Source organism: Citrus sinensis, chromosome 8 (genome assembly GCF_022201045.2).
Source record: "Citrus sinensis cultivar Valencia sweet orange chromosome 8, DVS_A1.0, whole genome shotgun sequence".
In the NCBI taxonomy this organism is placed as follows: Eukaryota; Viridiplantae; Streptophyta; class Magnoliopsida; order Sapindales; family Rutaceae; genus Citrus; species Citrus sinensis.
This window is the reverse complement of record NC_068563.1, coordinates 26,548,414-26,569,668: the sequence shown is the minus strand read 5'-3', so window position 1 is coordinate 26,569,668 and position 21,255 is coordinate 26,548,414. Positions and strand designations below refer to the sequence as shown.

General features: G+C 35.5%; 5 protein-coding genes across 6 annotated transcripts; 2 read left to right on the top strand and 3 right to left on the bottom strand.

The window, feature by feature from the left end:
- Window positions 1-503: 503 nt before the first annotated feature.
- LOC102624170 (hypothetical protein) lies at window positions 504-1,421 on the top strand. The gene has a single exon (XM_006487928.4). It carries the CDS (start codon window positions 575-577, stop codon window positions 1,178-1,180), a length of 606 nt encoding a protein of 201 aa, XP_006487991.1. The 5' UTR covers window positions 504-574; the 3' UTR covers window positions 1,181-1,421.
- A 6,186-nt stretch (window positions 1,422-7,607) lies between these two features.
- On the top strand, window positions 7,608-13,115 carry LOC102623678 (uncharacterized). 2 transcript variants are annotated; one of them, XM_006487927.4, is made up of 8 exons: window positions 7,608-7,752; window positions 8,212-9,327; window positions 9,578-9,696; window positions 10,376-11,239; window positions 11,324-11,633; window positions 12,029-12,194; window positions 12,573-12,678; window positions 12,812-13,115. In XM_006487927.4, exons 2-8 carry the CDS (start codon window positions 8,500-8,502, stop codon window positions 12,927-12,929), a joined length of 2,511 nt encoding a protein of 836 aa, XP_006487990.1. In that variant the 5' UTR covers window positions 7,608-7,752; window positions 8,212-8,499; the 3' UTR covers window positions 12,930-13,115. The 2 variants fall into 2 exon arrangements, with proteins under 2 accessions (XP_006487990.1, XP_006487989.1); XM_006487926.4 differs by having other exon boundaries at window positions 7,614-7,752; window positions 8,221-9,327.
- Window positions 13,116-13,262: 147 nt separating this feature from the next.
- Window positions 13,263-14,909, bottom strand: LOC102623377 (histone H2B.5-like). The gene has a single exon (XM_052432067.1). The coding sequence runs from the start codon at window positions 14,209-14,211 to the stop codon at window positions 13,426-13,428; it is 786 nt and encodes a 261-aa protein (XP_052288027.1). The 5' UTR covers window positions 14,212-14,909; the 3' UTR covers window positions 13,263-13,425.
- A 509-nt stretch (window positions 14,910-15,418) lies between these two features.
- Window positions 15,419-15,766, bottom strand: LOC107178325 (cyclin-dependent protein kinase inhibitor SMR2). The gene has a single exon (XM_015533288.1). It carries the CDS (start codon window positions 15,764-15,766, stop codon window positions 15,419-15,421), a length of 348 nt encoding a protein of 115 aa, XP_015388774.1.
- A 3,095-nt stretch (window positions 15,767-18,861) lies between these two features.
- LOC102626349 (protein RGF1 INDUCIBLE TRANSCRIPTION FACTOR 1) lies at window positions 18,862-21,255 on the bottom strand. The gene is made up of 4 exons (XM_015533337.3): window positions 20,984-21,255; window positions 20,669-20,857; window positions 20,346-20,567; window positions 18,862-19,393 (listed from the first exon to the last, which is right to left on the bottom strand). Exons 1-4 carry the CDS (start codon window positions 20,984-20,986, stop codon window positions 19,166-19,168), a joined length of 642 nt encoding a protein of 213 aa, XP_015388823.1. The 5' UTR covers window positions 20,987-21,255; the 3' UTR covers window positions 18,862-19,165.

Sequence of the window (21,255 nt, the reverse complement as noted above, 5' to 3'; positions counted from 1 at the left end):
CACCTAGTGACCATGTAGTAGGGAGATACTTCGCATAATCACTTTAAAGTTTAAACTATGGATTTGATCTTACTTAACCGGATGACCCATCTTTGGTTTTATTATTTAATCTCCAGCTTTGCCGTCAATTTTGCTATCTTTAAAAAGCTAATTGAATTGTGATCAGATAGGCGGATGGCATCAAATGGGCACTTTTGTCTACATGGAAGCAAATTCTCTTCTTTGATTTAGGTCCAAAGTGAAGGATATAGGTTACTAACATAGCCTAGCCTGGCCTTAGCACTAGGGAATTAATTTTGGTTTCATGTAATGCAATTAATTAAAACTTTCTAGTTTGCAAATTTCCAGTAACGAAGGTCACAACACTGAATTGATACATGGAACGAGAATCTCTCAGATTTCTTGAGTTTCATGCAAGAAATGTTAAAGGAAAAAAGTGATCCATTTACAACCGTAAAGACAAAAGTGCGCTGCCAAAACATTCTCTTATATTAACTCACAGTCGAAGCCAAAATCTCGTACTAGCTTCTCATCAACAAAACTAACCTTATTGTACGCTTCTCGTTTAACATACATGGCGTCTAATCCCACAGCAACACAGCTTACAGCAGCCCCGGCAAAACGCACGGGGCTGGTCCGTTGCATCGCCATCGTCTTGCTAGCCCTAATTGTCCTAGCCGGTATAGTAGTGCTCATCATATGGCTCGTAGTCAAGCCTAAGCGTCCTGTTTACACCATTGAAGATGGTTCAGTCCATGACTTCAATGTAAACAACAACCACCTAAATTCCACATTTGGTTTTGTCATTAGGGCGCATAACCCTAATGGCAGAGCCTCCATATACTACGACTCCATTGAAGTCTCCGTTGCCTACGATGACCAAAACGTAGCGTTTAGCACACTTGTGCCGTTCCACCAGCCTACAAGAAATGTGACGCGACTAGATGCAAAAATTTTGGCACAAAACGTGGCCATATCAAGCTCGATTGCCAAAGATTTAAAGCTGGAAAAAACATCCGGGGAAATTGAATTAGCGGTTCGTGTCAAGGCAAAGATTCGGTTTAGGGTCGGGGCCTGGAAATCGAATCATAGGACACTCAGAGTTGTATGTGACCCGGTGATGCTGCACTTTTCTTCGTCCAAGAGTTTCCAACGGACTTACTGCGATATTGATCTTTGAGTTATTGGTTTTAATATCTTAATGTACTGATTTTTTTTTTCCTTTTTTCCCCTTTTATTTGTGGTCATTGGTTTATTGTGTGTGACTATGACTTTTTGTTTTATTTTATAATTATGTTGGGTGAAGAAAATTGTTGTAGCATTGTTGCTTTTATAATTAAGATTTGGGGTTAATTTTGTTCTTTAAAAAAAGTGTAAGGAAAGAAGAAATTGTTGTAGCACTTTTTATTATTCTTGTGTTTCGTTTAACTCTCCTTCCGCACATGTAATTTAATTTTCTTCACATTGGAGGGGGAAAAATCTTTTATCGTAAATATATCCTAATTAAAAATTTTAAAATACTTAGGAGAAAAAGCGAGCTAATTATACCTTGATCTTTGCATTTTCACTCTGTGGGTCACCATAAATTAAATTTAAAAACTATCAAATCCTCTTATAAGAAATTGAGAACTGAAACTTAGGAATGTCACATTTTGATCACTTGTTTGTGATTTGTGGTTGCTTTTTTGTCACAATTTCGTCTGCTAATTTCGCAATATTTCTTGCCACATTCTATTGTAACCTTCATTTTTTCTCATAAAATATCGTCATTTTATTATCTATTTATCTTTACCTTTCGTTTTCTTTGAACATACTAAACCATCTCAACTACCGAATTTTAAAAATTGAAGGGGTGCAATTACGGATTCTAAAGGCACTCACTATTATGTTGATCTGGGTGGGGGACGTTTAGATAGTGCGCTGGGCTTAGAGGCTAAGGCTTTAGTGATCATTGCATTTTCAAGCAATGGGCCCAGAGGCTGGAGCTTTACTGAGCATTAGGCCTAGAGCAACTGTTTAGTTAAGCCCGGAATGCATTGGCTTCTAACAGCGCTCCATTAAGGTTGATAGTTTAGCCGGACAGCTATTTACATGCATATAAGCCTTTGTCCGCGGCTGCTTAATTCAGCTGACAAACCTCAACTTTAAGTGTGAATTAGCCTCATCAGTTTCTGTAATAAGCACGCGTATGATTGTGTTTAATTAGGAAAATATACCTTATTTTCCCACATTAGTATCTTAATTTCCAATTTAGAATATCGTCCATGCCAAGTGAAGAAAAAGATAAACATGCCACTAATTTCAGAGTCATTTCTCTCTCTCTCTCTCTCTCTATATAGTTTAAAATAAAACTAAAGAAAACCCCCCACAAAGTTATTGTGACGGATCGATGTCATTTACACACCTTAAAGATGATTTGTTGTTGCACCTAAAATTGGAGGCTTTTTGTGAGGCTGTGTAATGTGTAAGCAGCTTACCCTCGTGCTTATGTAAAAAGGAAATCGTCTGTACATTACTTATGAATTTACTTAAGAGTTGGTAAGCTCCAAAAGCAAATTTCAGAGCGAAGCTTTGCGCGAGGTTTAGCCAAAAGAAATTCATTTCTATGTGTAATAAATTTCGCTTAAAACTCATTGATGAACTGTGCAGCAGAGATTACGACAGGGTTTGAATATGATGCCCCTTTGAATTAGTCATTAATTCTTCTGCCAATTGACTGACAACAAAGTTTTCCTACCACACATCACAGTCAGATTGAACAACCTCGAAGCGTCTAGCGCACAATTTTGCTATCAAATTAATTTCATCCGTGTGAATCACATTTCGATGACTCGGCATAACTCATCAACTTAACAATAATCTTATCTAGCAGTAAAACGGGACCTCGTGTAATTTCTGTTTAGTCTCGATCGACTTTCTATCATAAGATGCCAACGAAGCAAAGCAAACCGGTGAACAGTAACTCAGATTAAAACATCAATGCAAGACAAGCAAATAAAGTAATCCAGCTGTTCATTAGCCTCCCAAAAGAGATGGAAAACGTTTCTTCACCCACATGTTTACTGCATTATTTTTTGGGTCCTCTAACAAAGCATGTGTCGATCCCCGAGAATTTGCAAAGATGTTTAATAAAGTAAGAAGCTGTCGCCCTTACAAGCCACCAATTTAATTATGGTTAGCGATAACTTGTCTACACGTGCTTAAACTTTTGCTAAAATAAGAAAATTTTGGTTAATCAAAGGGAGGGTGATGTGAAGGGGAAAAGACTAATAATTCATGGACAAAGAGAAGAAACTGAATGACTAGTAACCTAACACAGATTTAACACTTCCTTTCTATCCTTAAGCCGTTGTCTCTATGTTTGTGGAGACATACAAGCATTTCCTTTTAGTTTAGGGCCATCAATCAACGATGTACGTAGCTTGCAAATTGCTTCATTACCATCAATGATAACAAACCTTTATACTTCTCCCAAGTGGGTTGAAGTTAGCATCTTTAGTAATGAGGTTTAGAAAGGAATAATTTAATGCTAAACTAAACGAAGTCGCAATTAATACAAGCTTTGTACGTATCGTAAGTGATATGATAACATGGGTGTCTCTCAATGAAGTTATCAACGTAGAAAAAAAGTCTTAGATGCTTCATAAGTATTGCTCTTTGTCCATTTACTCTTTACTATACGTATGTTTCAGCAACCAATTATGATAATATACATACACGCTTGACAAATAGTGAATAAATAACATGTAATGCTCTAGGACCAAAGACCTTCTTCAATGTAAAACTAACATACAAAAATAAAAAGTTTATAAAATCATTCTTAAATTAGTCATACAAATTCATCAATATTAGCACATATATGCTCCAAAACGTGAAGATGATGAAATAATAGGGATTTTCTACGTTCGTGTGTGTGTATAGCAAGACACAAAGCTTATATACAATCATGGGCTACTAGTATATATCAATTATAGATTAAATTTAAGTGGGTTATAATAATAAACATTTCTCAAATGTGATGTGAGTCTAGGGTGTGTGTACTTTAATGGTGACATGGGGTCCCTCCCATGCATGCATAGATACTCGCACGTCGGTTTAGAGGTGCCATTAACAAAAGACAACTAACACCATGTGTGGGGGACTTTGCTTATCATCTTTCTCAATTCTCCCGAGGTCTCTCATCCATAAACCGACATCGTTACCGGGCCCCTGCTCCGTGCTCATCAATCAATAATAATAATAATAGCACACAACTAACTTTGTGATATATCTCGCCGATTCGCGGTGCACCTGTCCTTAATTCTGTGTCCTTTTCTGTTTGTTCGTTTCTGAATTTCACTTCACAATATCCATGCTACGTTGCATTAATTGACGTTGCTTTCACTTTTCTTTTTTTTTTTTCCCTTAATTCTAAAACAAAAAATAAAATAAAATTTATTCCAAGTGACACTTTTGTTTATTGTTATTTTTTTATCATTTGAGTCCTCTATTAAATTTTTAATATTTTATTATTAGAGAAATTTTAGAGTATATGAGAAATATAGTTAATTAATGCATGTATGACTTGTGTAGTTCAATTAAATATTTGAATAAAAAATTCATGATTCAAAGAATGCTTTTTTTTTATGACATAATCTTCATTGTAGAAGAAATTATGTGAATACTTACTTACCCGTATGAATGATTAGTAACCAGTAAATTTTCTCAATAAAACACCCCCCCCCCCCCCAACCCCACCCCACGTCCCCACCCAACAAAAAAAAAAATCCTTCCTTAGAATTAATTGTAGTAAATTAGTGGTACACATAGCATACATAAATTAATTAGGTGTAGTATTCTAATATAATCTAGAATCTCTTCTATTTTGATCATCAGCATTCCTCCTTAAAATTAATTAGAATCAATTAGGAGTACATATAAATACATGAATTAATTAGGTGTAATATTCTGATATACTCAGAATCTCGCCTATTTTCATCACCTTTATCGTAAATTCGGTTAAGTGGTCACATCGCAATCCTTCATTGAAAAATATGTTTAATTTTAATTTAGTATTTGATAATAAAGTTGCCCGTATTAGAAATTTACAAGAGATCCAAGTTGTAGAATTTCTTTCCTATAACAGACGAAAGTGTTGTTGTTATTGGAACAAAAGAAACTCATTAATAAAAGAGTAGAAAAGTCATCATCTAATCGCTATAATGAGCCTTTATCATCTTTAAAACTTCATATTCATTTCTATTGGGTCAAAAATTTCGTCGGCTTTTCTATTAGAATTGCAATTTTGTTTTGGGAATTTTACAAATCACATTGCGTGGTGTTAAATTATGGAACGACACCTTCCACAATGGTGGATCGTTGTTGGCCACGCACAAATGTTCACCATCAAATCAATTAAATTAGGGTTTGGTCGGGGTTTGAGCTAACATTTTGGCTTATAATATTACTTATAATTCAGCATTAATTATTTCAACCCTAATGATGAGAGCCATGCACCGTCATCGTTGGCAAAAAAGATTAGTCAACGCATTTTATTGGGAATATATTTTAATCGGATAAGGTTATGAATTATCTTTCTACGTGCTAATGTGCCGTTCAAAATTAATATTAGTTGATTTAAGATTTTATTTGCTGAAAATATTAAATTAAAGCTTGTATTCCCAGTACTCTTACATGTTAAGACATAATTAGAGGGGTTCATTCATCTAAATTTAGTTATTATTGTGTTATTATTTGGTCTTAAAACAAAAAAAAAATTGAATTTTGATACTTTGAGAGATCTAGACTATATATTATGATAATGCTCTAATTTTATAGACTCCATGACGACAAGCTACAACAAAGCAACATGGTAGATGGGATTCAAGAGATTATTGTAATGTTATAATAAAGGATACGTTGAAATATAATAATGCATTCTTTATCCCTTCTCTTTATTGAAATAAAGAAAGTGATTTAGACATGCATGGCAAAGAATCTCTGAGTTTTAAATAATGAAGATCTTATAAAATACATATATTTGTAAGGTTTCTAAAAGGTATGCCTTTATTTGATTTTTATTTTTATTTTTTTACCCGAGGGTTTTTTCTCTACACCATTTTAATCATGTGAAAACAACTTTATTAAACTTCAAAATATATAAATATCTATTTACATAATTACATGCATCCTTTAGCTATTTACCAACAAATGATTAAGAAAGAATAAAAGTAAAAGTTTGAGGGGGCTGAAATTTTATATTCAAAGTTGCTTTTGGGTTCCCTTCAAACTCAAGTACACTCAATCTATATACAAAAGGAAGCAAAGTTAGGTTTTTGGGAAAATCGATCACTTAACTAGTTTTAAGGCATCTTTTAACCATCAATAGGGAAGCAATGATTATAATGACCAAGTAACTTTTGATACAATCTTATTAATATATATTTGGAATCACTTTTTGGTTGCACCAACTTTCAGACTGAACATAATCTAGTCATCAATTTCATTAATTAGCTAATTTGCACTAATCCAAAATATTGTTCTCATAATGGCTTGGAACCCACAAAAGGTACTTTTGGACAGTTAATTTTCTCATGAGAAGCTAATTATATTAATTAAAATACTTCACAAGAAGCAACCCTCTAACAATCTCGCTTCAAGTTCTCTTTTGAAGGTTCTTCAAAACAACTAGTTAACACTTTTAAGGTGTAAATTGTTCCAAGTCGATGCTTCACGAACACAATAAAATTGTGGATTGATACACAAACTTTTAACTGGTTCGTATTTCATTATATTTTAGGCTCGAATTCCAATTGACTATGAAAGTACGAATATTTAACTAATTATTTTTAAAATAATTCAAAAATAACACACAGCTATACACTTCAGCTATCTAAACAACTAAATTAAGAGAAATTTCAATAATATTTATAAAATAATAAAAAGAATTCAAAGCCAAACATTGACCACGAACAATATAGAGCAATAGATCTTGCCAAACCAATCAAGTTTGATGTAAGTACGATATGAAATATAAATGGGTCTATTTTTTCTTTTTAAATCAAATTAATGATGTGGCTCAATTTACTCCTTTTATCGTTAATTAATACAAGTGATTTTATTTTGTTTTTGAATTTTTTTTTTAACGAAGACATTCTCCTTTTAATAAGATGAAAATGTAAATAACAATTAAAAAAAAAACATAAACTTCAATTAATAATAATTTTAGTTGGATATTCTAGAAAAGAACTCAAACATGATTACAAGTATAATTTTTATACTTGTGTACTGACCGTGAGTTCTAGAGTCCACTCATTTTGACATTAACGTTATGCTCATAGTGAGAACCCAAGTGTCGAACGTTAGAAATCTCGCGAGGAGCGACTCACGCGCACCTGCCACCTACTTACCCACTCACTCAATCAAACGCTGTCGTTTTATTGAAAAGAGCTTGCTCCCCACTTCCCGTTAAATTCAAGATTTGGAAACTTTCCGTGGGCAGCCCCAAAAGACAGGGACATCCGCTACGCGTCACATCCTCATTGCTCCCCCCACCCACGAAAACAATTTTTTAGACGTTAGTGTTACGGCAAGATTTTATAAGCAAATGACAGTGAGAGACCCCCCCCTGGTGACGTGTCCCCCCCGAACATTTATTAGAAATTGCCTGCGTTTCCTCCCTCCCATTCTCTCTCTCTCTCTCTCTCTCTCTCTGTGTTCGTTTCTTCACAATTTCTCTCTCTCTCACTCTTACTTCAAAACGACAGCTTTTCGGTAAGTTTTACGCCTCATTTTTCGACATTTGTAACGTAGCATTTTGTGAAAATTTTAAGTGATATATACGAGTCGCGGATCTCGATTCACTTGTGCTTTTGTGAACTGATTTTAATTTTTATAGTTTATTTAGTTTCTGTTTGGATGCTGAGAAAGGCTGAGAAAATAACGGAATATCATGAAATCCTGATTCTGTTAACTTGCGTCGTCTTGAAAGTTCAAAATTTCTGGTTTACTAGGGATTTTAGTTTGGGTTAGTTCCTGCGTGATTGAGGTTTGAGATTTGAACTTTTAATTATATCTCTTGCTCCGCATTTCCTTGGCAACCAAATATAAGAATAGATGTTAAGGGGATATGGAATTGATTTTTGTGTGTTAGGTAGGTGGCTTTGTAGACTTTGACTGTGTAATGTGATGTATATGGTGCGGTTTAGAATTGAGGAAATGACAATTTTTCAGCTGGTGCAGTAAAAACTTGGAGGAAGCACTTCTCCAGTATGCTTTGTTAATGTTGGGCCAAACTGATGATTGTATCTCATCGTATTCATGTGCTCTGAAGGCGGTGATGATCACCATGATGGTGATGATGATGATGAACGACTCTGATGGTTATCGATTTTTTGTGATGATCTGATCTTGAGAGGAATCCTCTGCTTGTATTTATTGTAAATACGTGCGCCTTTTTATGCATTTGTAGCAGATGGGTTGAAAAATTTAAATTGATTTGTTCATTTAGTTTTTGGAGTCATGGCTATAGCTGGTCTACACAATGTTTCTGCACTTGATTCCTCTTTCCTTAGGGAGTCTCAGTCTCAAGAACCGAGAAGAAGAGGAGGTGATGAGAGGGGAAGCACCCGGGCATCCTCACTCTTGCAAATGTGGCGGGAGCTTGAGGATGAGCATGTGGTGAGTCATTCCCATGAGAGGGTGGGTGAAAGATTGCAGGAACAAGGGAGTGATGGGACAGTTTCTGACGTGTTAAGGGTTGATGTATCTGAAAGCCATGGTAGCGAACATGGTGGTGGATCAGATGATGCAAGTGTGAGTGAAAATGAGTGTGGAATGTGGTCCCCAAATCGATTCGGGTTGCCAAATGGGCATGATGATCCTGCCAACTTTAATTATGACCGTTCTTCAGACTTGGGAGAAGTTGAAAGGGAAAGGGTAAGGCAAATTTTCCGGGAATGGATGAACAATGGTGTGAGGGAACGTGCATCTGGTATTTCCCGCATGAACCATAGTTCAAGGCCGGAATGGTTGGGTGAAAATGAGCAGGAGAGAGTGAGAATTATTAGAGAGTGGGTTCAAATGAATAGCCAACAAAGAGGTGCTTGTAGTGACAGTAGAGAAGATCAAGCAACTGAAATGGGTGATCAAATTGAACAAGTTCTTGATGGTCTCGTTGTTAACCAGAATAGCCGAAATGACCATACTCGGAGGGGCATTCGTAGATTGTGTGGCAGACAAGCGCTGCTTGATATGCTTAAAAATGCTGAGAGGGAAAGACGAAGAGAGCTTCAAGGTTTGTTGGAGCATCGAGCTGTATCCAATTTTGCACATCGCAACCGCATTCAGGTGAGATGCTAGTTGACAGTAAATTTTTGCATTTTCTTTTCTTATTGTTGATGATGATATGAATATCATCCTGTATTGTATGACTGATCCTCTAACAATCAACATCTATCCATTGTCTTTTCTGTTTTGTGCTCTTAAACTGTTGGTTCTCAGTTTCTTTTGGTATGTACCAAGGAAGTATTAGTTGATGTTCCCTCACTATTACTGTTAAATAATTATAGATTTATCTATTTATAAATTCCTTATGCAGTCATTACTCAGAGGAAGGTTCTTGAGGAATGACAGAGTGGTTGAGGATGAGAGACCCAGGTCCACAGCAGCTAGTGAATTAGGTTTATTGAGGCAAAGACATACGGTGTCTGGGCTGAGGTATACTATTCTTTATTCCATGTCCTTAGCAATCAGAATTATATTAGATGCCCACTTGAACCTGTTCTGCTTTATTTTTAGTGAATTCATACTATGTTTCTTTTTTATCATTACCAAAAGTGTAAATTTCCACAGCCTCTAAACTTCTTCCCCATCAACCTTAAAAATGTAGAAGAGCTAAACTTAAACCATGGTTCAATTTTTATTTTAATAAAAGTGATAGTAGTGAAGGCATGCTTAAAATGGATCATGCTACATGGAATTTTCATTTAATGCATGAAGAGGCAAACAGTTCTGTCTCAAATGCACTCAACAGACTGTCACGCTTTGGTGATAAACCTCAAGAGAACATATTATGTTCTAGAATTTTATGGTATTTCTGTAGGATTAAAAGAGGTTTATTATCATATCTGTTCACTGTTTTTGGAATTAGTGTGAGGTGTGATTGTGTTTGTTCTGAAAATTCGATACTTGTGTTTTCCTCTGTCACATTATTTTCTTTATTTTTGTTAGGGAAGTGATGAATGTGATTATAAACTTTTTGTCATGATTAATTCTTGTGATACTGGATATTTATTGACTTAAATTCTGTTATTGCATCAAAATTCCTTTTTTTTTTTTTTGCTGTTTTATTTGGGTATTTTGATGGAACATTGTTAAAACTGTTTTTTCGTGGCAGGGAAGGGTTTTTCTCCAGATTAAGCAGCTGCCATTCTGATACATCATCTAATGCTGACATTAATGTTAACAGAAATGAACAAAACCAAGTAAACAATTTACAGGAAACTATGGATGAATTTCATGAACAATCTGAACTTAGAAATGGTGAAAATGCTTGCCACGATTTATCGGATGTTAGAACTGATATAGAAGGTGACATTGTTGGAAATGTAAGTTTTCAAGGAACTACCGCTCGAGGAGAAGGGTGGCAGGAACAATCTTCTGAGAATGAAGTTAGAGAATGGCAAAGTCCAGCAAATACTGAAATTATTGAGAGGACAAATAGTACTGGACAATTGCTGGATGGAGACTGGATGGGAAGTACTTCTAATGAGTTATCCCTAGGAGCTTTACCGGATGAAGCTGCTGAACATTCTCATCCGCTAGAAGCTCGTGAAGGTTCTTATGAACAACCTCAGCAAAGTGGTGAGGAAGGAGCATTCCTTGGGTCAATGGATACTACAGAACATTTAGAAGGCAACTTGATTGAATATGTAAGTGGGCAAGAACCTGCTGCTCATGTAGAACATTCGCAGGAACAAATGTTGGGTAACGAGGAAAGACTCTTGCAAGGACCTGATGTGGAATCTAATGAATGGAGAAGTGAAACCAGAGAATTTATGGATGAAAATCAGCAGGAAAGTACTGCTTATCAATGGTCTGAGGAACATGGTCATCTGCGAGATGGATTTCAAGAGGCTGTACGAAATTGGTTAGAGGAACCTTCTGATTCGCAAGCTCTTCCCATTGGAAGGGTTGATACATTTTATCTGCCGGAAGATGATAATGTATACAGCACAGAAATCAGGGAACTCCTTAGCAGGTAACCATTTTTATCACTACATGCATTATTCTTTTGGTCCTTTAAATGGATATATTTTAAGGGGCAGTTTTTTCTTTTTCGTAGGAGAAGTGTGTCGAATCTTCTTCGAAGCGGTTTCCGCCAAAGTCTTGATCGGTTGATACAGTCATATGTGGACAGGCAAAGTCATGCTCCAGTTGACTGGGAGCTGAATGGAACATCTAGTGGAGCTGCATCTGCAGAACAAGATCTGGAGCAGCAAAATGGGGATCAGAATGAGGATCAGAGGGAAACCATTGAGAGTCCCCCACTTGCCCTGCCTTCACCTTCATTGCCTCCTGTTCAGCCACTCTGGGACCAGGAGTCACACCATGATAATTGGCAATCACATGACATGCATCAGCGCTTTGGAATTGTGCGTCTATTTTTCCCTTTGCTCTTCTGAATTTATTTCCGGAATATGCTTATTTACAAAGCAGAAAATTGATAAATGGGCAATATATAATCATGGTGTTGGTTAATGTATATTGTCTTTCTGTTATGGAGAGACCCTAGTAAAGCTCAATGTTTAGCTGGTCTTAGCATCTATAATGGTGAATGGATATGTGAAAGATTTGTACTTTATTGTAGCTGGCAATTCCAACGCACGTCCATTATTTTAGATGGTCAAAAAATGAAAGTGAAGAAACTCGTTTGTTTTAATTATGTTTTTTGCGAATTAATTTTGGTCAAGTAGTTTCTAAATTTTTGGGGATTATGCTTATGTTGTCTACTTCTAGTTTAAACAATCCTTGTGCTCAATTGGTGCAGGAGTGGGACATCATCAACGATTTGAGGATTGATATGGCTAGGTTGCAGCAGAGGATGAATAATATGCAGCGGATGCTGGAGGCCTGTATGGATATGCAACTTGAGTTGCAGCGATCAATCAGACAAGAAGTGTCCACTGCCCTGAATCGTGCGGCTGGCTCACCAGGTTTGTTTATGGTTCTGTTACTTTTTCTCTTTTGGAACTTAATTCCCAACGATCTAATCCACCTTGCATCTGGTAGTACATCTTTGTTGCTTGTTTTATACACACCCTTGTCTTTCTCAGTAAATTACTGCTAGCCTTTTGTTTTCACCCTCCAACCCCTTCTCCTAGGGAGAATAGACGCCAGTACACCGTTTGGCCATTGAAATGTAGTTAGTTCTTCAATCTTCTACCTTTCTCGTTTTATGATCCTTTTCCATTTCCACTTTACAAATGTTTTACAACCAAATAACTAATACAAATTGAATGTACCTATACATCCTAATGGTTTTTTCTTGTTCTATTTAGTTGATCACATAATTTGCCTTTGTGATGCTGCAGGAATATGTGAAGACAGTTTGTTGCAAGATGGATCTAATTGGGATTATGTGAGGAAAGGAGTTTGCTGCATATGTTGTGATAGCAATATTGATTCTTTGTTGTACAGGTAAGTTTCAGCAAATTTCTCTTTGGTGTGAGGTTTTACATGCATGATCCCTCACTTTGGCTTTCCTTTTTTTTTTTTTTTTTTAGTTTGTTATTATCATGTAATATATCTAATTATATGTTTTTGTCAGCAGGTGTGGACACATGTGCACATGTTCGAAATGTGCAAATGAGTTGGTCCAAAGTGGAGGAAAATGTCCAATGTGTCAAGCACCCCTAGTTGAGGTGATTCGTGCATATTCAATCCTATAGTAGGACCTGGAGCTCTGGTACTTTTTTTTTATTTTTTCCTTTTCTTGACCTCAAGCTGATTTAATACATAGTCAAGGAATCGGAGTGTATAATTTGTTGAAGCAAATGATGTCATTGATTCATTGTTCAAATTTGAATAAAAAAACGCGTGGCAAATCATATATTTATAAATTTTCTGATGCCTGATATTTGTCTCTGATGATTTTGATACGTATTATTTCCCGGGCTATGTATTAGTTTTCTGATAAAATGTATAAACAACAACAGTCCTAAAATCAATGATTCTGTGCTGAAAGAAAACATGAGTAGAATCATGAAATGCAGTCATCACCGTATGTTAAAACTATGCAAGTAGCAGATACATTCACACTACGTGACGCCTATAGGCTACATGTCTACCCGATTACAGGACCCTTTTAAATTACGTGCAGAACAAAAACTCAAAAGGTCATGCAACAATAACAACATAACAACGAAAATTAACTGAAAATAATTCTTAAGCTTTGGACCATTTTGCATCATAGGACGTGTAATTAGTCACAGCTTTAGTCCCCTCAGCGACAGCATGCTTCCCAAGCTCTCCAGGCAAAACCAGCTTCACTGCTCCCTGAATCTCCCTGGACGACATTGTCGTCCGGTGACAATGCTTAGAAAGCATCGCAGCCTCGCCGGCAATCCTCTCAAACATGTCGTTCATTAGGTTGTTGATTACAGTCACTGCCTTGGACGATATCGCCATCCCGGGATGCACTTGCTTTAAAACCCTAAACACATACGTCTTGTACTCCTCTCCGATACCTTCATTTCTCTTCCCTCTCTTTCTCTTCTTGCTACTCGGCTTCTCATGGGCAGCACTAGCTTCTTGTTGAGCTGTCTTTTGAGCTTCGTTGGGCTTCTCTTTCTCTTTATTTTTTGATTGTTCTGGAGGTTCTTCTTGTTCCGCGGAAGCAGCAACATCTTGTTCTGGCTCTGGGGAAGTCTCAATGGATGTCTTTTTTTCTTCTTTCTTTGCTGGTGTTGCCGCTTCTGCTGCCACAGAACTCGAAGGCTCGGCCTCTGGCTCGGTCGGAGGCTCAGGCTCTTCTATTGGAACTTCAACTGTAGTGTGTTTCCCTTCTTCTTTGTCTTCAACGGTAATGGTCTTCGAAGGCAGTGTTTCTTCAGAATGAATAGCAATTTCTCGCTTTCCTTTCTTCTTCTTCTCGTTAACTACAGAAACCTGAACGGTTTCTTCGACAACTTTCTTAGTCAGGACAACTCTTGCGGAACGCCTTGGAGGCATTTTTCCTTTTTTTCTCTTTGGTTTTGCACTCGAATGTTTTATTCCCTCTCCGCAGACTGTTATAAAAAAAGAGGATAATGACAATCTTTGTTACCACTAGTTGCTTGTTTTGTCTTATAACTGTCCATTAAAGTGTGTAGATGCTACCAGAGAGAGACACGTGGAGGACATGTGTCCAAAAGATAATCTCTTCTAGGATGGAATGGCAATGTGTGGTAAAAGTTAATGAGGTGAAAATTCCAGTGTGTTTCGCATCTTTGCTTGAGCCTGCAGGAAACAGAATTGAGATCATGGGCTCACTCGGGCTCCCAGTGGCAGTGGATCTGACAGAGCCCGAAATATTTGTCAATTTGTAAGGCTACGCCCTGCAAGCATCCCATGAACGTGTGTGCACCAAGCAGAGTCTTCTCCTTACCATTTGATAAATAATCAGGCTATGTAAATAACACAATGCATCACTTGTACGTTTCCTTCAAGGCAAGCTTCGTGATTGTCAAGTGCAAGAAGGATGTTAAACACTCCAATTTTCTTTATGCTGCTCAGCTTGAATGCATAATACCAACTATATTTCTCTTGCTAACTCAAATCACGAAAGAAGGTTATAAATTACAGATTTAGATTTAATGTTGATCGAATTTTTGGACTGATTTTTGAGAAAGCTGGGATTTGTAATTATTGGATAAGAATATATATATGCACGCATGGTAGATTATTTTAGCACAATTAATATCAGCACGGATCTAAATGAATAAATAATATGTATGGTACGATGATATAGACCCTAGTGGGGATCACTCATTAAGGCTGCAGGCTTCCCAAGAAAATTTTAAACTTGGGATCCCTCTAAAAGCAAGTCTTCTAATAACCGTCCGACCTATCTCTTAACGACAATTAAACTATATACATACTACTTTTTGAGAAGGCTGGATTTGATTGATGTTACTTCAATTGCCGATGTTTCGTTTTTTTTCCATTTGATATAGCATATTCATAACAGGAAAGAAAAGGATTGATGTAGATGCAGAAATAAATGAAGCACTTCTGATCAGAAATTAGAAGATAAGAGTATTATTGTTATTATTATCCAAGAAAATTATGTGTTATTCAGCAATATTACAGATGCAAAATTTTCATTTATATATACACATTAAAACTGAAGATAAACAAATTAACTAGCTAGAAGTAATACTACAATAGTTGAGGGATTTCATAAGCTCTTACATCTCTTCTTGACAGCATGAGAATCAACCCTAAACAGCTCTGAGTGTGATCTGAAGAAGGACTCTACCTCCTCACGCCCAGTAGCTTCAAAGAACAAAACCTCATGCATCTTTCTCTTGTGAAAGGACACTTGCCCTTTCTTCCTCGGAGTTGTTGGGCAGCTTTGAATTTTTGGTATCTTGTGATCACTAGAAGTTGGTGTCTTGCAATCTTCATTAGTATAATCTTCTGACGCAGCTTGAATTTCTTCGCCAGCTTCTTCTTCTGTTTGAATCTTTGATGATGGTTTAAGCTTTGGTAGGTTAATTTGCTGAAACTTGAGATCTTTAGACATGGTGATTATGTTAATCATACAAGTGCTACTAGCTTTAGAGAAGGTTGCTAAGGAGGAGGAGGCAAATGAAAGAAATTTTTAAGTGGGTGAGAAATTGACACAATTAATAATAGACTTCCTATTTTTACTGTTTTCTCTTATCTTCTTTGGAAAAATACGTCTACTCTCATTTGCACTTTTGTTTCTTATATATTCTCAATTTCTTTTTGACGGTGCCATTTTCCTAACAAATGACTGCATCAACATCTCATTACAGTCAAAGTCCAAGTTGACCAACTATATTTATGAATCTCATAAAATAATATTCAATTCCTATGAATTTGCTTTTCGACTGTTTATTTATGACATCAACTCTTAATCTGTCATAACAAGTAAAACTTTAATAAACACTTTATTTTATTGTGGGTTATACCTTAAAACTAAACTAAAATAGGTTTATATAGGTTTATATCAGGCAAGTGGACATATCAACAATGCAACCGTTGTATATGAAACTTCCAAAGGTTTACTTACACCCGTCCCCAAATTTTTCATTGCTGAATTTTTGTTTACGATACATAATATATAATATCACAAAAATTTAGATGGTCAATTTAGAAAAAATATGGGAATGTAGCAGAAAATTTAAAATTTTCAACAGAGACTAAATTTACACCATATAATTGTTGTACTGTTGTCATTCTCATAAGCAAATCAAGTAACTATTAATCTACTATATGTATGAAAGGCATGTGACGGCAGAGTTCTCAAGCTCAAACATCCGAAGCAGTACGCAACTATAGTACATGAACTATATGTGAAGGCATGTGATGGCCAGTACTGATGGCAGAGCAGTGAATTACCGGTGGCTTCAGTTCAAATACAATTTGCCTTCCCAGTTATAACCTGAGCTACTGAGGTCCGAGCATATCTATATATTGGATTCAGTAGGTGGTAGTAGTAGTGGTCCTTGGTCCTTATCTTGATTCACAATTTCTAAATTCTCTTCCTTCATCAGCTGTCACTTCATACATATATTTATAGATATCTTTCTTGTCTTCATGCACACTCCATGCATAGGATACCATTTTGAATGTAGAATATTATTACCCTCTTGATATCGACATCTATGCAACTATCCCTGGCCCCTATCATATATATGCTTGGCCATTTCTTCTCCACATGTTGCAGTTGCGCCGATCACTAATCACATTTTGGTACTTTTGTAATTTTGGCCCAACAAAAGGTTTATTTAGTCAATACAGGTTTGTTTGATTTGTGTCTTAATTAAGCAATTCGTAGAATCATTTTAGATGATTAACTAGACCAATCAAATATTCGATATATATTGTGTGGGTTGTTGGATTAATTTGTTGAACCCGTCGGCTGAAATAAATGCAATCGTAGAAGCGTATACGCAACTATAGTGGTACCGATAGATCAACATTATTGAGATGCTCTAATTTTTAAGACATAATTATTGAAAAAAAATAATTATAAAATAAGGGTCGATAGTGTTTAGTGAATATAATTTTTAAATAATAATTTTGATCAAAATAACAAAAGTATTATAAGTTTTTCATCGTATAAGTATAGGATCAAATTAACTTAGTTTATAAGGTACAACAATTAATGTTTATTAAATGTTTGAGTATTATAGGTTCTAAACTACAATTACCCAAACCCAATATCGAACATGACAAAATTTTTAGGCTGATTTGGATAATCAAAATTTGATTATGAATTTTTATTTGATTTTGTAATTTCATTTCTCGCAGAGACTGTTGTAGCGAGCTGTTTAACTTGTATGTGACATGCTAAAATAACATTTTATATTTCAAATGTTACATAAATATATACCAAATCTTTCCCATTTTGACTCGAGTGACCTATTACCAATTAAGCTCATATGATTCATTGATTTTGAAGAAAGTGTGTATAAATGGTGCTTTGACAATCAGTGGGCAAGTGCGACCTGCACGGTGATAGAACTAGACTCATAGAAGTAGAATTAGACAGCCAAGTGGTGATAATAATTCGGTGTAGATTCAAACCATTACAATTACAAGGTAAAAGTCGTTATACTAATTTTCTTTTGCTTAATTTATTATGTTTCTTCATTCTTCAATCGTTGATTTTGGGGGAAAAAATGTGATTACACAAATGAAATAGAATAAGTAAATAACGCTATAATAATGAAAAAGATCTACTAGTAGTTCTCGTGCTAAGGTTAAAAAAATAGTGACATACGGAAATTGTGAGTGCCTAGGGTTCCTCGCCATGCTAATTAGATGTCATTTTTCCCATTTCCGTGCCTACATAGAGTAAGAAAAAGAAATTATTTTTTATGGAATTAAAAAGGGAGTCAACGACTTCATCGAATCCCACAATGGGATATAAACTGAATGTGGTGAAAATTTTCATTAATGTGCTTATTTTTTATTTTTAGAAAATCAAATGGGTCGGGAGATAATGATTTATTTTGTTGGAACAAGATCCCATCAAATTGCATAAATTGAATATATTAGCATATATTTTAAATCAAATCGCGACTGTTCAAATTAACTGATGAATTGATTAAGCTTGATCTTTTACATTTTTTTCCCATTATCTTTCTCTCAATTAGAACGCCCTAATTACCCTTAAAATTATCTCTGCTTGGAGTTTTTTTTCCTTTTTTTTTCTTTTAAACAATCAGTGATTATATTGATGGGTTCAGATCGATATTCTTTTTACATGAAAAGTACATATATTAAATATAATATATATTGTCAACATAATTAGCCTAACTTTTATTTAACTAAGTCTCGCTACATTCTTGAGCACAATTGCAATATTTTTCAACAACAATTCAGCCGCCAAATCGATACAATTTAATGTACAGATATCCCACGTGCTAGCCTACTTTAATTTATAATGAAAAATCGATTTTAAACAAGGAAATTGAATATTTGTATCCTAAAATATAGCTACAGTTATAAATTTGAACCAAGATAAAGAGAGAAATCAAAAGGCTCGAAATGTCATGACATTTTCATAAAGCTCACGAATTTGGCTATTACAGTTACCATCACATCTATGTTATCCACGTTTCATGAACCAAAAAACAATTAACATATTGATCAGCTGTTGGTGCTTTCTATATATAAAAGACCGTTCATGTGTACACATAACATTTACACCTAGCATTGTCCCAACTCCCAAACATTAACGCAGCATTATTGAACCCTTAAGTCAGCCCCAAATTCCAAAAGCAACAGCTTACATTACACCTAATTTTGCTTGTTTAAAGGGACAATATGCACTATTCTTTTAGGGCACATTGCATCCCACGTGGTGGCCTATGTAGACTGAGCTGGATATACATAATTTACAAGGCTTAAAGGGTTTAATTATAAGTTAAATTATTAATTAATTAATTTAGGTAACGAAGGGGGCTCTTTGAGGAATGCCTTTTCTTCTCCTTGAATTAGAATGAGTTGGAGGAGGCGTGCTTCTGTACATGTCTTGTTGTCTTCCTTCACGCAATTCTTCTTTTTCCTTAGTTGGCAATCTTCTTTGCATTCCTTCCCTTTCTTGCGGTATTTCTTCCTCATTCTTGTTGCTTAAGACAAAACTTGCTTCCCCATTTTTCTTAATTCCTTCAAGCTAAATTCAAATATATATATATATATATATATTAAACTGAATGAAAGCTAGCTTTCAAAACAATTAAGGATATGTTGGAATTTGGAAGAATTTTTTTCTCGATAATTAACAATAAATACTTATGGATAAAGCAATTTCAACATTCATATAGTCAATCATCAGTACCGAAGTTGATCTACGGGTGCTGAATTATACACGGCGTTCACAATATGGCACTGAACATTACCACTAGCAATGTTCAAGAGTCATCTTTCGTGCTACATTCATGTGATAAATTTTAATTAGCATTAGCAATCTAGCGCCCAAATAGCTACTAATAACTATGTTCAAATAAATTTTCTGCCTTGAAGTTGAAATGTGGACGGTTAGCGATTTATTGCCAAAATTGCTACTAATAATCATATACAAGTAAATATCATATGTAGACATCCATATGTTGAATTCCAAACAGCATAAGTAATTTTGGCGCGCAAATCGTTGCTAATAATCATATACAAATAAGTCTTTCCTACGGATTTCCACGCATTGATTGTAAATGGCATTATCAATTTGGTGCCTAAACGACTATCCAAATACAAAAAAGCACTTTATAAATTAAGGATGTCTGCAATGAATAATTTTAACTAAGACTTGCAACACATTTAAGATAAACACCTAACTTATCAATAAGTACTTCTTCAAAGAGCACTTTCAAATGTTTTACATATTTGTTAGTCTAATTTGGTCTATATCAACCGAACGTCACAAACAAATTAATATATGTTTCATCATTTAAGAATTATATATATTAAATAAGAATTCTAAAATGGCAAGTCTTAATCACAATATATTGTCACCGACAATAACAATGTGATGGAATATTAATTGATATTAGAAAATGAAGGAATGATAATAATAATAATTTGAGCAAGAAGGAAGAAGGATGAGAGAAAGAGACAAGCTGGCGGCTAACCTTACATCCCAAAGAACAGAAACGAAATGGGTCTAAAAGACTTCTTCCACAGATTTCACAAAGATGTGAAACCCCTTTACCGACCGGACCCTTCGGCTGCGGCCTCTCATTCAAGAATAGAACTCTTGCACTGTTTATCACATACGTCTGCACTTCACTTATGTCCAATGCCTTTTGTATCTCTGCAACCCTAACCACATCATGATACGACGACCGTCTGATCTGTAAACATAATGTAAAGTAATCATTAAAACACAATTGAATTGAATGATCATGTGCATATATGTACACATAGATATAGATATAGATATATATATACCCACTTGAATAACGGGGTGATCTTTGTGTCTAGAAGATCGGCAGTAAAAGCAAAAGGCACCGCTCATGCAATCAAGACAGTACATATTGCACTCGTTTCGAGGTGAATCATTATGCCTGGGGCAAATGGTGAAGAATGATGTTGACAATAATGATTCTAGCCATGGTGGTACCAACATTGTGCTACTGTTTATCTGTTTGGACACCAAGAAAATAAAAATAAGAATTAGAACAAAGGTTAGGAGTTTACGATGAGTCAACAACTAATAAAATGAACAAAAATGAGGGAATGCTAATGAAGAAAGCTGAGCTTGCATTACCATAAACAAAGTAAAGGTAGTAATAATGAATTAATAAAATGCGAAATGGGTTTTGAATTTTAGAGAAAATGTTGCTGCGAAAACATAAGATTCATCAACAAAACAATGAAGACGACACAAAGAATATGTGCTAAAATATCAAGAGGGGTGTGAGATGTAACGGCTGAGATGAGGTATTGGTTAGGTTAAAGTGGCTTTTAGGCCGTCGGATCGGGGAAAGGGGGCCGAAGAATAAAGAGAGAGAGAGAGAGAGAGAGAGAGAGAGAGAGAGA